General features: G+C 44.1%; 1 protein-coding gene across 2 annotated transcripts in view; it reads right to left on the reverse strand.

The window, feature by feature from the left end:
- Positions 1 to 1169: 1169 nt before the first annotated feature.
- Positions 1170 to 22220, reverse strand: part of KCNH3 (potassium voltage-gated channel subfamily H member 3) — a 159225-nt gene continuing 138174 nt past the window's right edge. For both annotated transcript variants that reach the window (XM_073663768.1, XM_073663767.1), the window contains exons 12-16: positions 11675 to 11892; positions 10364 to 10611; positions 8375 to 8460; positions 2337 to 2398; positions 1170 to 2218 (exon numbers count right to left, since the gene is read on the reverse strand). In XM_073663768.1, the coding sequence (XP_073519869.1) occupies positions 1757 to 2218; positions 2337 to 2398; positions 8375 to 8460; positions 10364 to 10611; positions 11675 to 11892 (1076 nt within the window). In that variant the 3' untranslated portion in view covers positions 1170 to 1756. The remainder of the gene's footprint in view (positions 2219 to 2336; positions 2399 to 8374; positions 8461 to 10363; positions 10612 to 11674; positions 11893 to 22220) is intronic.

The following is a 22220-nucleotide window of genomic DNA, read 5'->3' on the forward strand; positions in this document are numbered from 1 at the left end:
TTCTCTTCGCGCTCCCTGCGCTGGCTCCACTCCATCCTCCCGCAGCCGCCACGATGAGCCATCTTGTTATGCTGTCGCTGCTTCTCCGTTCCTTTCAGCAAACGCGCTGCACTGCTCATCACACGAGATCCTCTTTCAAGACTCCGCCCCTCCATGGGCGGGGCTGCCTTCGGCAAATCTTCCCACTCTGTCTCTGGGATCTTCAGTGGTAGGCGGAACTTCTTCTTCCTTCGCCGCGCCCACCGTGGGCGGATACCGCTCACAGGGGGCCGTAGTCTCCATCTGGGCCGGCGTCCATACCATACTGCTTTCCGCGCCGTTTTGTGCTCAGGATGCCCACGATGGGCGGGACCTTCGCCAATCTCCGCCATCTTTGGACTCACGTTACCGGCCACCATCTTGGCATTGCCATGTTCATCCGCAATCTCATTTCGTACATTCTTCAATTCTCTCCGTTGCATTTGTTTATCTTCAGGCGTCTCATCTGCGCCGCGGGTCTTCTCCACCCCGCTCTCTTCATGCGAGGTACTCGCATCCTGCCGACTATGCCAATTTTGTAAGGGACTCAGGGTGGTAGTTATGGCCAGAGGCTGATGTGTTCCCATACCCTGGTCCCCTGACAAAGATAAAAGTACACATTTTCCCATGTTGTGTGTGTGGTGCAGAACACTCACATCTGGATCATAGATCTCTGCCGTCTTCAGTCTTCTCATCTCAGGAACGGCCGCACACACATTTAAGGAGTTCTGTTCCATTTTATAAAAAAAGAGCTTTACTAGAACATTGGTAAATATCTTCATACAGCACATTACATTGCATACCGACTCCACCAGGGTCACCGTTTGACACACCGCACGTAGAGATGTTCAGTGTCCATTTGTCCCGAGTTGTCCCTTTCATAGTGAACACTCCTGGTCTATAAGACCCTTGCAGTAGTAAGAATCCCTGTACGGACTGTTTCCCGTCCGGCTTCCCCTTCTCTGAAGGCTTGTGGAGACACAACTCACTGTGAATCCTATGGACAGTAGGTCCCGAACGTACGGAAATGTCTATTCAGATTATCTGAGTACAGGTTCTTCCCTGCTGGACAACTTGTGCCAAAGGTGCCCCCCTGGACCACCAACTGTACTTGTCTTACATCTTTCTCTTTCTCCCAGGAACTGACTGCAACCAGGAAACTGCTCTCTGATCCACTGAATCTGCTCCTCCCACACTCAGCAGCTCCCAAACTCCTTAACCCTTTCCTACACTACCCTCTACTAACATGTAGGGCAATTAATCATAAAACCTTTTCATATTGCAAACAGGACATGACATTATATGTACACATACAGACAAGGTGCATGACCAGATCCTGGTCACCCTCTTACACACTGTATGTGATATACCTCCATCGCTAACATTGCAGAATGGACATTTACATGAATGCGGTAAAGCTGTAATACCAAACCCCACCTATGAGAGATGAAGAAAGCAACAATATTTTTAAATTTACAACACCCCTTTAATAGAAGATATAGAAAACCTTTAATTTAAAAAAAAAATCCAGCTTTTCAGGGTTTCTACAAAGGTATACTTAGGAAAAGTATTGGCTTAAGTATAAATGACTAAGCTGTCACGTTCCGCCAAGTACAACCCTTCGTTCTTCGCCTCTTGTTAAGCAGAACATTGAACAGTTCAGTATACAGTCTTCTCTTACAAAACGTGACATATTGCACAACCTTTGTATCTTTACTAAAACACTTCTGTCTCATCCTCACACTCCTGTTCCTTCCTCCCTGGACCAGCTTTCCGAATCTGTGTTTCCTCTTTGTGGAAGGATAAAATGCATTTCTACAGAGTGCGTGTCGGTAGCAGGGTACGGCTCCCCCATTGCACCTGGCTGGATAAGGTCTCTTTGTTCAAATCCTGTGCAATGCAACCACATAGGGGTAGGGGGAGCCCAAAGCCAAGATAAATGTCCTTCTGAGCAAGCTGGGGAAGCACTGTGTATGTAGCAGACCTGAGATGGTTTTTCTACTCGAACAGGATGAAAAAGTGAAGGACATGTACTTGTTGCATCTACTGGTGAATGTATTCCTGCCCCATAGTGTGAATGGAAGTCTCCTCCATGGTGGCAGGATGATGGACTGCATGGCATTAAGGAAACGTGAACTGCATGACGGAGGGTCTGGAGGCCTTCTCTCAGCTCCTGTACTTGGCACGAGAGATCAGATACCTGGGAGAAAAGAGCAATATATGATGGCCTTTTTTCTGTAAAAAAAAATTACTGCCAACTTTCATTGCCATAGATATATCTGTGTAATACAATTGTAATCAGAGCACGAGTCTCTTACCGCCTGACTGAGACGATCCATACTTTCAGTGGCTCTTGGTTCTGATGTCAACAATAAATGATCTGTTAACAGAATAGAGATGAGAAATTGCCTTGTTATGTTTATAGGAGGGATATAAAAAAGATCATATTTAAAAGGTTTTGGCTTTTTTTAAATGTTACACATAGTCCAGTGCTGTGATTTCAAGCTTCTGGCTCTCTAGGTATTGTCATACTACAACTCCCATACCCTCAGGTAATGAAGTTTTCAGTATCTGAAACCTCACTGTGACGCCTTTACACTAGGACGTCCAAAATAGTTTTAAACATCTCATTGCTTCTCTTTAACATGCATATTTGTTTCACTCCGAGCATCCTGGGACCTTATATTTTATTATCCAAGCAGCAGGACTATGGTTCTGGAGTACACAATGAAGCAAAACATTTAGGAGACCCTGGATCTTTATTTAATTGTCTTAGCCAAAAAGAAGGCCACATCCTATTCATTATTGTCTCCTTCTGTCCTTGTCTTCATAAATGAATTGGTAATATTGGATTTACCAACTTCAGTCTAATCACAGTTGTCTTTCTTAATAAGTACTGTATTCACTTTTTAGTTTCATAAAAGTTTTTTTTTTAAATTATACCACAAGCCAACCTTATTCCATAAATATACATACATACAGTCATATGAAAAAGTTTGGGCACCCCTATTAATCTTAAGCTTAATGTTTTATAAAAATTGGTGTTTTTGCAACAGCTATTTCAGTTTGATATATGTAATAACTGTTGGACACAGTAATGTTTCTGCCTTGAAATGAGGTTTATTGTACTAACAGAAATGTGCAATCTGCATTCAAACAAAATTTGACAGGTGCATAAGTATGGGCACCTCACCAGAAAAGTGACATTAATATTTAGTAGATCCTCCTTTTGCAAAAATAACAGCCTGTAGTCGCTTCCTGTAGCTTTTAATGAGTTCCTGGATCCTGGATGAAGGTATTTTTGACCATTCCTCTTTACAAAACAATTCCAGTTCAGTTAAGTTTGATGGTCGCCGAGCATGGACAGCCCTCTTCAAATGATCCCACAGATGTTCAATGATATTCAGGTCTGGGGACTGGGATGGCCATTCCAGAACATTGTAATTGTTCCTCTGCATGAATGCCTGAGTAGATTTGGAGCGGTGTTTTGGATCATTGTCTTGCTGAAAGATCCATCCACTGCGTAACTTCAACTTTATCACTGATTCTTGAACACTATTGCCAAGAATCTGCTGATACTGAGTGGAATCCATGCGTCCCTCAACTTTAACAAGATTCCCAGTGCCGGCATTGACCACACAGCCCTAAAGCATGATGGAACCTCCACCAAATTTTACTGTGGGTAGCAAGTGTTTTTCTTGGAATGCTGTGTTTTTTTGCCACCATGCATAACGCCTTTTTGTATGACCAAACAACTCAATCTTGGTTTCATCAGTCCACAGGACCTTCTTCCAAAAAGAAATAGGCTTCTTCAAATGTGCTTTTGCATACCTCAGCCGACTCTGTTTGTGCGTACTTGCAGAAACGGCTTCTTTCGCATCACTCTCCCATACAGCTTCTCCTTGTGCAAAGTGCGTTGTATAGTTGACCGATGCACAGTGACACCATCTGCAGCAAGTTGATGCTGCAGCTCTCTGGAGGTGGTCTGAGGATTGTCCTTGACTGATCTCACCATTCTTCTTCTCTGCCTTTCTGATGTTTTTCTTGTCCTGACACTTCTGGCCTTAACAAGAACTGTCCCTATGTTCTTCCATTTCCTTACTATGTTCCTCACAGTGGAAACTGACAGGTTAAATCTCTGAGACAGCTTTTTGTATCCTTCCCCTGAACAACTATGTTGAATAATCTTTGTTTTCAGATCATTTGACAGTTGTTTTGAGGAGCCCATGATGCCACTCTTCAGAGGAGATTCAAACAGGAGAACAACTTGCAAGTGGCCACTTTAAGTAGCTTTTCTCATGATTGCATACACCTGGCTATAAAGTTCAAAGCTCAATGAGGTTACAAAACCAAAAAAAGTGCTTTAGTAAGTCAGTAAAAAGTAGGTAGGAGTATTTAAAACAAGAAAATGATAAGGGTGCCCATACTTATGCACCTGTCAAATTTTGTTTGAATGCAGATTGCACATTTTCTGTTAGCACAATAAACCTCATTTCAAGGCAGAAACATTACTGTGTCCAACAGTTATTACATATATCAAACTGAAATAGCTGTTGCAAAAACACCAATTTTTATAAAACATTAAGCTTAAGATTAATAGGGGTGCCCAAACTTTTTGATATGACTGTACATACATACATACATTTTATTACATCCCCTTCCATTTCTCTTCCCATCTCCCTACCTCAACCAGTTGTCTGCCTCTTGAGTCAATGATTATCCAGATTTATTGAATACCTAGTGTATTCATTTTTGCGTTCTCATGCCATTTTCACGCACCGCCCAAGTGTGGTCATTATGTATTTCATTTATATGTGACCTTTTCAAGTAGACACTGTGATTCCTGGTTTGTGCACTCAAAGGTGATCAGTTCTTTCTATTCTTCGGCTTTCCTTAGTATCCACTCAATGTGTTACCTGTCCTCACTTCTAGAAAAACGAGATATCTTATATAATTTTTATAACTTCTGGGCCGTAGGGCAGCTCGGCTGAAGCCAGTTTTATATTATAGTTTGCTTTCCTGTCATAAAAACTAACATAATCCCCCTCATCAGCTTAAAAAATATACACTCCTCAACATTGAAATTGTAACAACAAAAAGTACACGCCATAAGGTTATGCAAATTGAAGAAGTATTGGGTGTCGCCAAGAGCCGCAAATGATCGAATGTTTAAGCATCTAGCTCCAAACCGTGGCATGTTGGAGAGGCAAAAAAGCAAGATTGAAAGCAAAAACTTTTATAGCCACATGAAACCTCAAAAATCAACTCAAGTCTTGTGGGATGATTGTGCGATGCCCCCTGTTTGACGTGCCAATTATCACTTAGTTTATCACTTTGACAGTTAGCTATGCACATACTACGGGATGTCAGCACTGTGCAACGTCGTATGTCCCAGTGGTTGGCAGAAAAACGGCAACATGGAACAACGAAAAGAGGTGCACACAGGCGAACCTCTGCATGGACAGTAGTGATGAGCGAATATGTTCTGTTAACCCTTTCGGAGAGCATGCTCAGGTGCTTGCTGAGTATCTTCAGCGTGCTCGGTAGTTATGTTTGAGTAACTCCCGTGTGCATGAATTGCGACTGTTTGACAGCTTTAATACATGTGAGGGATGCCTAAGAAACAGCATGCTCAGGTGCTTGCCGAGTATCTTCAGCGTGCTCGGGTGTTATGTTTGAGTCACTCCATGCGACTGTTAGGCATTCCTCACATGTATTAAAGCTGTCAGTCGCAATTAATGCGCATGGAGTGACTCAAACATAACACCCGAGCACGCTGAAGATACTCGGAAAACACCCGAGCATGCTCATAAGTTTCGAGTAACGAGCATGCTCGTCATCACTATTCATCAGGTTATCAAGCTAGAAGAATGGTGTGTAGTGATCAATTCTGTTCTGCACATAAAATTGAACATCCTATACCAAGCCTAAAGTGTCAAACAGTGTCAAACGTAGGGCTACGAGTAAGACTTCCAGCTACAGGTTTTCTACTGACCTCACACCACTGTCCTCAAAGACTATCATGGTGCAGAGCAAGATGGCATTTGAGGTTGGAATGTAGGTCTATTTTCAACATTGAGTCCCACTTTTGTCTTTCACGTAATTGCAAAGGCAGCTGCCAGCAGCGGATCTTGATGAGTTGCATGCCCAAGTGCACTCAGCATGACAGACAAACATTAATAACCTCAATGATAGCGTGGAAAGGCATGCAAGCACAAGCATTTTTGCATGTGAGACTAATACATGATGCTAAATTAATCAAGAGGTTTCGAAAACTTTGTTCCATTTTTTTATCATTTGTATAACGTGAAAATGTCTATCATTCCTGCGATTTTCATAATTCCACGACTTTTTCTTGGAATTGCAATTTCACTGTTAAGGTGTGTACAGTCATATCAAAAAGTTTGGGCACCCCTATTAATCTTAAGCTTAATGTTTTATAAAAATTGGTGTTTTTGCAACAGCTATTTCAGTTTGATATATGTAATAACTGTTGGACACAGTAATGTTTCTGCCTTGAAATGAGGTTTATTGTGCTAACAGAAAATGTGCAATCTGCATTCAAACAAAATTTGACCTGTGCATAAGTATGGGCACCCTTATCATTTTCTTGTTTTAAATACTCCTGCCTACTTTTTACTGACTTACTAAAGCACTTTTTTTGGTTTTGTAACCTCATTGAGCTTTGAACTTTATAGCCAGGTGTATGCAATCATGAGAAAAGCTACTTAAAGTGGCCACTTGCAAGTTGTTCTCCTGTTTGAATCTCCTCTGAAGAGTGGCATCATGGGCTCCTCAAAACAACTGTCAAATGATCTGAAAACAAAGATTATTCAACATAGTTGTTCAGGGGAAGGATACAAAAAGCTGTCTCAGAGATTTAACCTGTCAGTTTCCACTGTGAGGAACATAGTAAGGAAATGGAAGAACATAGGGACAGTTCTTCTAAAGGCCAGAAGTGTCAGGACAAGAAAAACATCAGAAAGGCAGAGAAGAAGAATGGTGAGATCAGTCAAGGACAATCCTCAGACCACCTCCAGAGAGCTGCAGCATCAACTTGCTGCAGATGGTGTCACTGTGCATCGGTCAACTATACAACGCACTTTGCACAAGGAGAAGCTGTATGGGAGAGTGATGCGAAAGAAGCCGTTTCTGCAAGTACGCACAAACAGAGTCGGCTGAGGTATGCAAAAGCACATTTGAAGAAGCCTATTTCTTTTTGGAAGAAGGTCCTGTGGACTGATGAAACCAAGATTGAGTTGTTTGGTCATACAAAAAGGCGTTATGCATGGTGGCAAAAAAACACAGCATTCCAAGAAAAACACTTGCTACCCACAGTAAAATTTGGTGGAGGTTCCATCATGCTTTAGGGCTGTGTGGTCAATGCCGGCACTGGGAATCTTGTTAAAGTTGAGGGAGGCATGGATTCCACTCAGTATCAGCAGATTCTTGGCAATAGTGTTCAAGAATCAGTGATAAAGTTGAAGTTACGCAGTGGATGGATCTTTCAGCAAGACAATGATCCAAAACACCGCTCCAAATCTACTCAGGCATTCATGCAGAGGAACAATTACAATGTTCTGGAATGGCCATCCCAGTCCCCAGACCTGAATATCATTGAACATCTGTGGGATCATTTGAAGAGGCTGTCCATGCTCGGCGACCATCAAACTTAACTGAACTGGAATTGTTTTGTAAAGAGGAATGGTCAAAAATACCTTCATCCAGGATCCAGGAACTCATTAAAAGCTACAGGAAGCGACTAGAGGCTGTTATTTTTGCAAAAGGAGGATCTACTAAATATTAATGTCACTTTTCTGGTGAGGTGCCCATACTTATGCACCTGTCAAATTTTGTTTGAATGCAGATTGCACATTTTCTGTTAGTACAATAAACCTCATTTCAAGGCAGAAGCATTACTGTATCCAACAGTTATTACATATATCAAACTGAAATAGCTGTTGCAAAAACACCAATTTTTATAAAACATTAAGCTTAAGATTAATAGGGGTGCCCAAACTTTTTCATATGACTGTAAATGTTTCTACTGTCTACATGAAGAAATATCAAGTGTGGGCCTATGAACCTCTTTGTTAGAATAGTATCCTTAATCCCAAAACGTAACTATCCTCTCACAGCTTCAGAGACTGCGTATCATTGCTCATCCCACTGATAGACTGAGTCTTCTATATATTTTTCTAGACAGGAACATCAAAGTACTGATACAAGAATGTTCTTTTCATTGCATTTCTTTCCAGAATTCTGATGTTAGCAGCCTTTCTTATTGGTTTTAGCAGGCTTGGCCTTCTTCCCAGTGTATAGCCTGATTCATTTCTTGTTTCCACGTTTGTCTTACCTGAAGTGTTTTGAAGGCTGCTGCAGGTTGAAAATGTGAATTTCTGCTGGACCAACCCAGTAGTCCCTTCTTTCCCATCCACGACCCTGTAAAAAGATCAACAGTAAACATGTGATTTTCATTAACTTTACCGTATACAAAATTAACTTTTGTAAGCTCTGTGTATAGGACAGGGCTGTATAATTAGCCTCTGCTGAAAAAGGCTAAGTATGTGTTGGAAGCGCAACCCTCAGTTGTCTTCATCAGTCCCATAGAAATTAAATAAAACGCCTTCTCTTTGTTTGACTAATGGGCCCCTTTTCCAATAATTGGTGGGTCCCCCATCAATCAGACATGTGTTATCTATCCTGTGGATAAGAGGTAAATATCCCTAGTCAGAAAACAACTTTACAATAGTTTATAGTCATTTTTAGTTTAAGCAGAGGTTGCCCTTAAAATTGTGGTTGAACTAAGGGTCCGATTTATCAAATCTGATGTTGATGACGCCGGTCTTGATGAGGAGATGTGCTGTAGTCAGACACTTATGATTCATGAAGTCGTGTATGCCTCTTCTTGAATCAGGAGTGCCGGATGAGTGGCGCACATCTCCGTGTGCGCCTCGCCACAAATCGTACAACAGCTTCTGCTGGAGTAAGGCTTGTGATGAAGCCAATAACATGCCCCTATCCTGTTCAAGCTCCAGAGGTGGGTGCAAATGGCGTGAGAACGCCAAAAGTCACATAATTTTAGCGCTGCCACAGTTGCACCAAAATTCTGCCATTATTTAAAGGGAATCTGTCACCACTTTGGATTTATCAGACCTCTACTATGGCCATACGAGGTATAGAAAAGTAAATCTATACTTACCTGTATGGCCCATGGTAGAGGTCTGAATGCAGGGAAATGTAGTTTTATCTCCTTGGTTTTTCACAGGCTTGGAGTCCACCGGGCGCCAAGCTATCTCCGTCCTTCTGCTTATTATTCCACCACATCCCCACCTATGTTCATGATTACCATATTCCCCGCCCCTCCCTGCACTGTGACGTCACAGTGACTCCCTGGCGCCTGCGCAATAGAGTACTGTGGCACTGTGCTCAGCCAAACGGGCCCGGGAGGAAACATAGCACGCTCCCTGTTAGCCGCGCTTTGCGCATGCGCCGGGAGGTGAGGGAAAAAAGTGCACGTCACAGGACCCTGTGACTTGCGGGGAGGGGGGGAAATATGGTAAACGTGGACATAGGTGGGGATTTGGTGGAATAATAAGCAGATGGGGGAGATAGCTTGGCAGCCAGGGCAGCTAACGAGTGCCTCCATAAGAAGCATTTCAAGGTCCTGGAGTGGCCTAGCCAGTCTCCAGACCTGAACCCAATAGAAAATCTTTGGAGGGAGCTGAAACTCAATGTTGCCCAGCGACAGCCCCGAAACCTGAAAGATCCGGAGAAGATCTGTATGGAGGAGTGAGCCAAAATCCCTGCTTCAGTGTGTGCAAACCTGGTCAAGAACTACAGGAAACTTTCTGAGCGCTGTAATTGCAAACAAAGGCTTCTGTACCAAATATTAAGTTCTGTTTTTCTAAATACTTATTTCATGCAATAAAATGCAAATGAATTATGTAAAAATCTTACAATTTGATTTTCTGATTTTTTTTTAGATTCTGTCTCTCACAGTTGAAGTGTACCTAGAATAAAAATTACCCACCTCTCCATTCTTTGTAGGTGGGAAAACTTGCAAAATCGGCAGTGTATCCAATACTTATTTTCCCCACTGTATGTAAAGCGTTATTTGAATGTGAATGGGGCCAGGAACGTCTCATTTATAGATACCAACAGGGACATGTGCATGATTGCCAAGTCTTGTGCACATAATTCTAATAAGAACACGTGCAATATTTCATTCCCATCAGAGATTTTTAGAAATTTCAAACAAAACCCACAATGTTTATACATAACTCTTGACAATCTTGATTTCGAGCCTTCCTAGCTAGAAGTAAACCATTTCCTGACCTCTTACCTTGGGCTTAGATCTGGTGGCCGGGTACAAGGGATAAGTGGTATTTGCAGTTCAGTAGCACAACTCTTTCGAGGTGTGTGAATGGGAGTCACTTCCTGAGACCTATTTTCAGTGCTGTAATTCGAAAACCGAGATGGGGAGAATCGAAGTCGGGGAGATGACTTTGGGGTAAGCAGAGAAGCATTTACATTCGATGACACGTCTTCTGCTGGATCCTTCATGCGATACTGCTGCATATGGATTTCACTCTAGAACATAGAGCACCATTGAGCAGTTACTACATAGTACCGAAAATCACAGAAAAGAGCAGAGGCTTAAAATGATTAAAACACAGGTTATACTGATTCTTTTCTCACAAAAACTATATACCAATCTATTCAGCTTCTCCTGCTCTATAACATGGTGCCTGCAGATTGTACGGCATTTTCATGGTGACAGATTCTCTTCAATATAGCCTCTTGTCAATAATGTACGTTCATATACTTTCATATACTATCCAAACCCTATTGCCAAGAGGAATGCTAACGCTAGTCATGATGAAAGAAGCGCTGGAGTGAAATGCGCCAAATTAATTAAGCATTGTCCTCATTATGAATTTGGCGCATCTCTTAGCTGCGGTTCGCCACCGTTATAAAAGTATGCCATTCAGGGACTGGCGTACATTTCTGTAGTAATTTACATCACCTTTGGCGTGTAAATTATGCTAAATTAGTCGGGCGCACTCACCCACGTCTTGTCTTGCCGAGCTCTACTTACTTTTAAATAAGTTGATGTAGCTGTCCAGAACTGACCAAAAACGACAAAAGTAGCAAAATTTGTGAAACATTTCAAGCAGCCATGTCTGGGAAACTGGCAGATCCGCTTTATAAACCAATTTTAGGTACTCTAGACTTCCATATTCTCCTCCTTTGCTTCAACTCCGATTAATTAAAATGGAACATTTCTCGTACATGCCTCAAATACTCTGTATTCCATTGCCAGTTACAAAATGTCTTTTCCCTGGTCATTTTCTACCTGTCTCTAAGGATACTTTTCAGCATGTAACTACTGCTGCCAGTCAATAGCCACATTCTTATCAGTGGGATTAGCATATCACTGCAGTCAGCCATTGGTTTAATGCCCTTTAACAGTGCAAAAATCTATTTTAGCCTGGAAAGCTAAATTTCTTTTTTGAAAGTCTTTAAGATGAAGGAATTTGAAAATATTAAGAACATTTTAAGAATATTTGAGAAATTCTAGTACCGTAACATGAGATCCACTTTAATAGAAATCACTGCCATTTTGGCTGTATTGCTGGTTGGTGGTGCTTACCTCCGGCTCACATCTGCTGCTTCCCAAGTTGTAACTGAGCTGCTGTGTGATCTGACTTGTGAATTTATATGAATATTCTGGATATAGTGATAGCGTGTCACGAAGTCCCTTCAGACTGATCCCCTGAAGGTCACAATATGTCAATCCTTTGACATCCGCATTTGCTTTAATCACGGAGTCCTCAAAAGAAACCTCACATCCAATCAGGTCACCTTTGCCTACAATCAAAGATACATTCAATAACAGTTATTGTTAAAATGCCACATGTACCTTTTATACGATTAATGTCCTCATCTGTAACACAAGTTAACATTATAGCAGGAACAGTTTTCCAATCCTTAAAGGGTTTTTCCCATGAACAAAAGTTCATTTTAATAATTGTCTGTGTCTGACCGTGTACGGAACATATCACATCTCCTGGGCAGGGGAAGAAGCAAAAGACAATACAGACATTACAGCAGGGGATCACAGAGGATTCATTTTGTTAGGTAAAATATTGTTTAACCCCTTAACCCCCGAGGGTGGTTTGCACGTTAATGACCAGGCCAATTTTTACAATTCTGGCCACTGTCACTTTATGAGGTAATTACTCTGGAACGCTTCAACGGATCTCCCTGATTCTGAGACTGTTTTTTCGTGACATATTGTACTTCATGATTGTGGTAAAATTTCTTCGATATCACTTGCATTTATTTGTGAAAAAAATGGAAATGTGGCGAAAATTTTGAAAATTTAGCAATTTTCAAAATTTGAATTTTTATGCCCTTAAATCAGAGGGATATGTCACACAAAAGAGTTAATAAATAACATTTCCCACATGTCTACTTTACATCAGCACAATTTTGGAACCAAAATTTTTTTTTGTTAGGGAGCTATAAGGGTTAAAAGTTGACCAGCGATTTCTCATTTTTCCAACAAAATTTACAAAACCATTTTTTTAGGGACCACATCACATTTGAAGTCACTTTGAGAGGTCTTTATGACAGAAAATACCAAAAAGTGACACCATTCTAAAAACTGCACCCCTCAAGGTGCTCAAAACCACATTCAAGAACTTTATTAACCCTTCAGGTGCTTCACAGGAATTTTCGGAATGTGGAAGAAAAAAATGAACATTTAACTTTTTTCACAAAAATGTTACTTTAGACCCAATTTTTTTTTATTTTCACAGGGGTAACAAGAAAAAATGGACCCCAAAATTTGTTGTGCAATTTCCCCTGGGCACGCAGATACCCCATATGTGGGGAAAAAACACTGTTTGGGCGCACGGCAGGGCTCAGAAGGGAAGGAGCGCCATTTGACTTTTTGATTGTAAAATTTGCTTGAATAATTAGCGGACGCCATGTTGCGTTTGGAGAGCCTCTGTGTGCCCAAACATTGGAGCTCCCCCACAAGTGACCCCATTTTGGAAACTAGACCCCCCAAGGCACCTATCTAGATGCATAGTGTGCCTTGGGGGGTCTAGTTTCCAAAATGGGGTCACTTGTGGGGGAGCTCCAATGTTTGGGCACACAGGGACTCTTCAAATGCAACATGGTATCCGCTAACAAATTGTCGGCTCAAATTGTTAGCGGACACCATGTTGCGTTTGGAGAGCCCCTGATGTGCCTAAACAGTGGAGCTCCCCCACAAGTGACCCCATTTTAGAAACTATACCCCTCAAGGATTTTATTAAGGTGTATAGTGAACATTTTGAACCCAGAGGTACGACACAGAATTTGATAACATTAGGTCATCATATTGAATAAGTTGTCATTAGTCTTGAGCGCAAGTGCTCGCTACTTGAGTTTACATCGGGTACTCAGGTATGCACCATGTACAGCGTGTGCTCGAGTGACATGCTCGAGTCCCTGCTCCGCATGTTTCACGGTTATTAGACACCCAAAAAAAACCATGCGGGGATCGCTCGTGCATGGCAGGCAATCCCCGCAAAGTTTTTTGGCCGCGAAGCATATGGGGCGGAGACTCGAGCATGTCACTCAAATACCCACGATACTCAATGCATACCCAAGCACCCGATGCAAACTCAAGTAGCGAGCACTTGCGCTCAACACTAGTCGCCATATCGTCATCTTTTTTTCTTACTTTTGAAAAAAATCCCAACCCCATCACAACCCTAACCCCAAACCCAGCCCTAACCCTAGCCCAACCCTAACCCGAGAGTTTATTTTTTACGCCGTTCCTCGTGCGGTATAAGTGATTAGACGACTTTATTCTTCGGGTCGGTGTGATTACAGCAATACCAGAATCATATGGGGTTTTTATGACTGACAGCTGTCACACACTAAAAGACGCATTTTTTGTAAAATCTAGTTTTTGCATCGCCATATTTTGAGAGCTATAATTTTTCCAGATTTTGGGAGACAGTCATGTGACGGCTCGTTTTTTGCGGGATGAGTTGATGTTGTTATTGGTGCCATTTTCAGGCACGTGACATTTTTTGATCGCTTTCTATTCCGATTTTTGGGAGGCAGAATAAACAAAAACCAACAATTCAGGAATTGTTTTTTTTGTTTTTTTTTATTCTGTTCCGCGTGTGGTAAAATTGATAAGGCAGCTTTATTCTTCGGGTCAGTAAGTTTACAGCGGTACCACATTTATATAGTTTTTCTATGTTTTGCACTTTTACATAATAAAAGCAATTTTATAGAAAAAAATATTTTTTACCATAGCTTTATTCTGAGAGCTATAACTTTTTTATTTTTCGGCTGATGGAGCTGTATTGCGGCTTGTTTTTTGTGGGACGAGATGACGTTTTCAGCGGTACCATTTTTATTTATATTTGTCATTTTGATCGCGTGTTATTCCATTTTTTGCTTGGCAGTATGGTGATAAAGCATGTTTTTTGCTTGTTTTTTTTTTTTTTTTTACTGTGTTCACTGAAGGGGTTAACTCGTGGGACAGTTTTATAGGTCAGGTTGTTCCGGACGCGGCGATACCAAATATGTGTACTTTTATTGTTTTTTTTTATTTTTTTTTATAATAATATTTATTGATGGGTACATTATATTTTTATTTTTGGTGGATTATTATTTTTTTTTTTCTCACTTTCTGATAGTTTTTATACTTTATTACTTTGTCCCACTATGGGACTTTCACTTTTTTTTCTCTGATCGCATGCATGGCACACGAATGCAGCACCATCCCTGTGCCATGCAGGCTGTCAACGCTGGACAGGGAGAAGATTGTTTGGAGATGAACTGCGCATGTCCAAAAAATCTTTCTGCTGTCTGGTGACCCGGATGTTGCCATGACTGTACATAGCCAGCTCATGGTATTGCCCCAAGGCCAATGTAACCTTTTGGGAAATGATGTGTTGTCCCAATTACAAGCACATATTGAATATCATCCCGATGGCACTGTCACCATGACCCCAGGTTTAAAACCAAGTACCCTTCGCAAAATTATGTCACTAGATATTGCCAGCATAGAAGAGACAAATGAGTTTCCCCCGATATTGGAGTATGCTGTGCCACATGATTTTTGGGCTTCAGACAAAACAGATGTTGGTAGGTTAAGAGTTCAACCACTAATGGTAAAATTAAAACCAGGAGCAATCTTACCTCAACAGAGGCAGTATCCCCTTAGCTCGGCTCAGGAGAATGCCATAGCCCAGCAAGTCCAAAAATTACTACACAGGGGAGTCCTAGTAAAAACCCAGTCCCCTTGCAACACTCCCCTGTTCCCAGTAAAGAAAAAGAGCGTGCCAGGACAACCAGCCGCATATAGAATGGTCCATAACCTCCGGTTGGTTAACAAAGCCACAGAACTTCTAACACCAGTTGTGCCCAACCCTCATACTCTTCTGTCACATATACCTTCTAACTCTCTTTGCTTTTCAGTGATCGATTTGGCAAACGCATTTTTCAGTGTACCATTACATCCTGACTGCCAGTACCTGTTTGCTTTCACATTCCAGGGTAGTCAATATACATGGACAGTGTTGCCACAGGGTGCCCAGAATTCACCCACAATGTACACTGCAAGTCTGCAGGAAATACTGGAGGGATGGTCTGAACCACATATCGTTGTTTTGCAATATGTCGATGACCTGCTCATTTGTGCCCCTTCTAGGAAACAATGTCATAGTGCAACTATATCGCTTATGTTGTTTCTCTATCACGCTGGCTGCAAGGCATCGAAAGATAAGCTTCAGTTTTGTAAATCTTCAGTCACCTTTTTGGGACATTGCATTACACCAGGAGCCCGCCATTTAACAAATGCACGCAAACAAGCAGTACAGGCATTCACCGTCCCCATTAATGTTGCAGCCCTCAGAACTTTTCTTGGACTTGTTTCCTATTGCAGACAGTGGATTCATGCCGTCTCTGTTTTAATGCAGCCCCTCTATGACTGTCTTACTCCAACACCTTTTGTACTAACACCAGAGGCAATAGACTGTTTTCATTCTCTCAAAAAACGTATTTTGGCCGCTCCAGCTTTTGGTACCCCTAATTATGAGCTCCCATTTACTCTGTACCTTCATGAACAAGCTGGACATGCAGCAGGAGTTTTAACTCAAACACACGGTGATAATCAGAGACCTGTTGCCTTTAGTGGCAGATTAGATGCGGTAGCCAGAGGTGCACCATCCTGCGTACGTGCTCTGCATGCTGTTGGACTATTACTCCATAAATCCGCAGACATTGTTCTTGACCACCCGCTCACCGTGCTAACACCTCATGATGTCTATGTAGCACCCCGAGGGCTCGGCTGCTACAGGGGTATTGCATCTCAAACCAGAGGTGTGATATTCCACTCCCGGCAGGGGCGGAACTACCGCCCGTGCAGCCGGTTCATTGAACGGGGGCCCCGAGGGAGAGGGGGCCCCTCCAGCCTCCAGCAGGGCCGCCATCAGGGCATGACTGCCCTGACTCCAGTATGGGGTCCGGCCGGTAGGGGCCCCCTCGGGGGCCCCCCTCTTGTGCGTCTCTCTCCTCATGGGGCCCCCGGCCCCATGCTATGCGCCGGGTCCGGGACATTTCAGCGCTGAGCTGCGCTGTTGCAGCAGCGCCTTCATGATTCCCCTGACTTCCGGTCATGTGACGGTGCCGTCACATGGCCGGAAGTCAGGAGAACCTGCTGTCAGCGATTTGGACGAGCGCCAGGATTCTGCAGGGATCGCATGGGGGTAAGTATAACAAGTTTTATTTTTTTTAAAATACAATTAACTAGGAGTGGAGAGATGGGAGATGCACATGTGTGTGTGTGTGTGTGTGTGTGGGGTGGAGATGGGAGATGCACATGTGTGTGTGTGGGGGGGGAGATGGGAGATGCACATGTGTGTGGGGGGGGGGATGGGAGATGCACATGTGTGTGGGGGGGGATGGGAGATGCACATGTGTGTGGGGGGGGGAGATGGGAGATGCACATGTGTGTGGGGGGGGAGATGGGAGATGCACATGTGTGTGTGGGGGGAGATGGGAGATGCACATGTGTGGGGGGGGAGATGGGAGATGCACATGTGTGGGGGGGGGAGATGGGAGATGCACATGTGTGGGGGGGGGATGGGAGATGCACATGTGGTGGGGGGGATGGGAGATGCACATGTGGGGGGGGTGAGAGAGGTGCACATGTGGTGGAGGGGGATGAGAGAGGGGCACATGTGGGGGAGGGGGTGAGAGATGTGCACATGGGGGGGATGAGAGCTGCACATGGGGGGGTTTGAGAGCTGCACATGGGGGAATTGGGAGTAGGGGGATAATGAGCTGCACATAACGAATGTGGGGTGGGGGAGAGTAAATGATAAATGATGATGGGGTGGGGAGAGCACGGACATGATATAATGAATTGGGGCAGGGGGTGCATGTAAATATTGAATGCGGGGAGCAGGAAGTATAGAGTAGGGGGCGTTGCGGATGCAGGAGTGTGACTGGTAACAAATTGGCGGAAAGAGTAGAGGTTCTAATTAAATTATATATTAAGTGCCTATTTACAGTTAATGGGGGCACAGTGGTGGATTACAATTTATATTTGGAATGGTAGGTTGCATAATAACTAACCATATATTGATGGTGGATGCACGTCTGTATTCAGCTGCGTAATGTAGAAGTTGGGGAATGTGCTCTAGATAACTGTGTTATTTTATGCAGAGACGAGTCCTGGCTGGAAGACGTGATGGCGGTCTGTGCTGGATGAAGGAGAAAAGCGAAGATGAAGGACTTCACCTAGAGACGTCACCGGTGAGTCAGTCTATTACATGTACACTGTGTATAATGTCACTGGTGATCACTGTATTACCTGTACACTGACACTATATACAGAGCTCCTGTGTATAATGTCACTGGTGATCACTGTATTACCTGTACACTGACACTATATACAGAGCTCCTGTGTATAATTTCACTGGTGATCACTGTATTACCTGTACACTGACACTATATACAGAGCTCCTGTGTATAATGTCACTGGTGATCCCTGTATTACCTGTACACTGACACTATATACAGAGCTCCTGTGTATAATGTCACTGATGATCACTGTATTACCTGTACACTGACACTATATACAGAGCTCCTGTGTATAATGTCACTGGTGATCACTATATTACCTGGACACTTACGTTATACATATCATGTATAGAGCTCCCGTGTATAATGACACTTATGGTAATATTAGTAATGTGGTGGTAATATTAGTAATGTAGTGGTAATATGTGGTCTGGTCATGGTGTGGCAGTTTTTCTCCCTTCTGTGTGGTATTATTCGGTCACTATGTTGTGGTAATATGTGGTCTGGTCATGGTGTGGCGGTATTCCCTGTATGTGGTATTATTGGTCATTTAAAAAAAAAATGTATATGACACATTCCCTTAAAGAAAACTAAATAAAAATATATCTAAAAAGAGTATTGGATATTTTAAGAAAATTTTAATAGGTTAGAGTAGGGCCCGCCCAGAAGAGTCTACCTTATCGTGGTGGCGGCTTTAAAAATCTTTTGGCCAAAACAAAAGCTGATGGCTATGTATGTGGCGCCGTCACATGGCAGAACATCAGGAGAACCTGGTGGCAGCGACGTGGACGAGCGCCAGGATTCTGCAGGGATTGCATGGGGGTAAGTATAACAAGTTTTATTTTTTTTAAATACAATTAATTAACTAGGAGTGGGGGGAATCAGAGATGCACAGGGGGATGAGAGATGCACATGGGGGGGTGAGAGATGCACATGGGGGGGTGAGAGATGCACATGGGGGGGTGAGAGAAGCACATGGGGGGGTGAGAGATGCACATGGGGGGGTGAGAGATGCACATGGGGGGTGAGAGATGCACATGGGGGGGTGAGAGATGCACATGGGGGGGTGAGAGATGCACATGGGGGGATGAGAGATGCACATGGGGGGATGAGAGATGCACATGGGGGGGATGAGAGATGCACATGGGGGGGATGAGAGATGCACGGGGGGTGAGAGCTGCACATGGGTGGGATGAGAGCTGCACATGGGGGGGTGAGAGATGCACATGGGGGGTTATGTTTACATAACTTTGTTGCCTTATGAAGGGCAGGGGGGGCCCCCCAAAATTTCTTGCACAGGGGCCCACTACAGTCTGTGTCCGCCCCTGACTCCCGGGTAAGGATGGAGTGTGGACCAGGACTCGTTAGGCTGCATGCACCACACACACCCCATTTCCGAGGGACAGGTCAACGGTGCTCCCACGAGACAGGAGTGCAGGCACGACAGCATCTGTCCCTGGCTGGAGTGGGGAGGGGAAAGTACAACCAGTGGTGTAGGAGCAGATAGAGGTGGGTCTCTGGGCATAGGTAGGAGCCCATTGGTTGCTAGTCACCTGGGCTCACACATAGAGGGAGGTATATAAGGTGGGCACCATCTTAGAACAGTGTTCAGTCCAGTTCAGTTCAGTCAGGAGTTCAGCCAGAGAGGGCTGACAGGGAGCTGTGGCTCAGTCTGGGCCCAGCTCCAGAGGCAGGCCTGGAGTGGAGGCCAGAAACAGCAGAAAGAGAGAGGAGAAGGAACGGAAAGGAAAGTAAGAAAGGAACTGGAACAGAGGAGAAAGGAAGCAAGGAACACAGAGAAAGGCCCAGAGACACGAGGACAGAGGGAACCCTAAGGACCCAGGAGATTGCGGGTGACGGGTTGGCAGAGCAGGGTACCGGAACCCAAATTGGTGGAGGCAACAAATTCCTCAGCCAAAGACCGGAGGTTGTGACCACATCTTGGTGCGACCCCTCACTACATCCACCAGGAATGCATACCGCATAGGGTCAGGGAAATCGGAGATAGGTTTCGCCAACAGAAGGCCAGAGGGAGCTGGACAAAGGTGGGTCACTGGTGGGGACGACCAGAGAAAGGAAAGGAAGGGAGCCCTGTGCCATGCTCTGGAATTGCCTGGGAGTTGGTCGAGTCCCTTACCTGGTGGACGCAGCACGGCTTGGGCAGTCATCGCCTGCAGGATTGACACGAATAACAACTGTGAGTAAAGCATTGGAAACTGCAACCCCACGTCTCTGTGTTTCATCGCCGCACCAGCACAATCAGTACTGGGACGCTCACACCATCACTCCCATCAACCATACTAGCTGCCCTGAGGCAATACTTCTCCCGTGGGGAGTTATCCCATACTTGGCTGCGCTTACAACATCAGCCTCAGTGGTCTGCAGCGCAGCGGCGGTCCCCATTGACCGCAATCCACGGGTGGCGTAGTCGGACATTTGTTATCACATTACTAATAGTGCCACTGGTTTGACCGCCCTGGGCACGGACCGGGTCGCCGCCACACGGAGACTACAACCCCCAGCATCTTACAGAAAGCCCGGCTCCGGGTATCCCCTGCACAGCACAGGCCCAGGGGGCGCGTCATCTACACTATATTAAACCAAGTGCAACCTGCTCACCTCTCAGCAGCACGTCATCTCAGGTTACAATGTGCACTGTTAATGCCTCCCAATGTTTCTTTACAGAGGTGTACTACTTTGAACCCAGCAACTTTGTTACCTCGGATCTAAAGGAGGGGTCAGGTACTGTGCTTTTTAAGGAAGATCCAAGAGAGGAAGTTCCTCATGACTGTGTACAAATGATGGCACAAGAAACGGCAGGTTTACCTACTGTATTTGAACATGAATTAGAAAATGCAGATTTTGAATTTTTTGTAGATGGATCCCGTCATCAGGACGATTCAGGTACTTTCCATACTGGATATGCAGTTGTCTCCCTCAATGCAGTAATCAAGGCAGAACCAATGCTCCCACACCATTCGGCTCAAGAGGCCGAACTTAGGGCCCTAACCGAGGCCTGTAAACTAGCAGAAGGTAGTATTGTTAACATTTACACGGATTCTAGGTACGCATTCGGTATATCGCATGATTTTGGTCCCATATGGAAGTCAAGAGGTTTCCTGACGGCAGCAGGACACCCCATTAAGAATGCTGATGCGGTCCAGAAGTTAATTGATGCACTACAACTACCCAAAAAAGTAGCCGTCCTAAAGGTAAGAGCACATACCAGACGCACCGACCAGGTGAGTAGAGGAAACGCGATGGCAGATGCAGCGGCAAAAACAGCAGCCTGTAAGCCGCAACAAGGGCCAACAGTACGTCAGTTAAGTGCCCCTAAAAACCCCTTTGTGTCGGAGGACATCTTATCCCAAATGCATGCTCAGGCTCAAAAGGAGGAGGTTGATAAGTGGTTAAAGGAAGGTGCATGCCTGAAGGAAGCAAATAGGGTATGGGGGAAAGGGACACGACGATGCCTTCCAAGGGCACTGTACCCAGCGGCTGCCCAGATACTACATGGGCCGACACACCAATCTAAAATGGCTGTGATGAGTGTGATGCAGAAACATTGGCACCCGGATTCTCCACCTGTATAGAAAGCCTGATACAAGGGTGCATGATATGTGCTACACATAATCAGGGTAGAGTAGTTAAAACACCACCCAAACACACCCCCCGGCCCCTCTATCCATTCCAGAGACTGCAAATTGATTATATTCAGCTGCCAAAGTCAGGATCATGGGAATATGTGTTGGTCTGTATTGATTTGTTCTCAGGATGGCCAGAGGCTTTCCCGATTGCCAAAGCCACGGCTGCGGCAACCGCAAAGAAACTGCTTGCGGAGGTGGTCTGCAGGTATGGGGTACCAGAGGTAATTGAGAGTGACAGAGGTACAACTTCACAGGTGAAATAATGAATGAAGTCATGTCAGCTCTAGGAATTCAACAAGCATTCCACACCCCATATCACCCGCAAAGTAGTGGTAAAGTGGAAAGACTGAATGGGACATTGAAATTAAAAATTCAGAAAGCCATGGCTGAGACAGGAAAACCATGGCCGGATTGTTTACCGCTTGCTCTGTTTTCAGTAAGATATACGCCCAATAAAAAGACTGGACTCTCTCCATATGAGATATTGTTTGGCAACGTACCCAGCCTAGGGTGTTTCTATCCGCAAGCATTAGAAATAAACAACCATGTGCTAAGTTCCTACGTGAAGGCTTTACACAAAAAGATTAAGCAAATACATGATAATGTCTTCAGTTCTCTTCCAGATCCAGATCAAGACTCTAGCAGCCATACGCTGCAACCTCGAGACTG

Source organism: Phyllobates terribilis, unplaced genomic scaffold (assembly GCF_046119375.1).
Source record: "Phyllobates terribilis strain yellow unplaced genomic scaffold, ASM4611937v1 Scaffold_2__4_contigs__length_985480577, whole genome shotgun sequence".
Taxonomy (NCBI): domain Eukaryota; kingdom Metazoa; phylum Chordata; class Amphibia; order Anura; family Dendrobatidae; genus Phyllobates; species Phyllobates terribilis.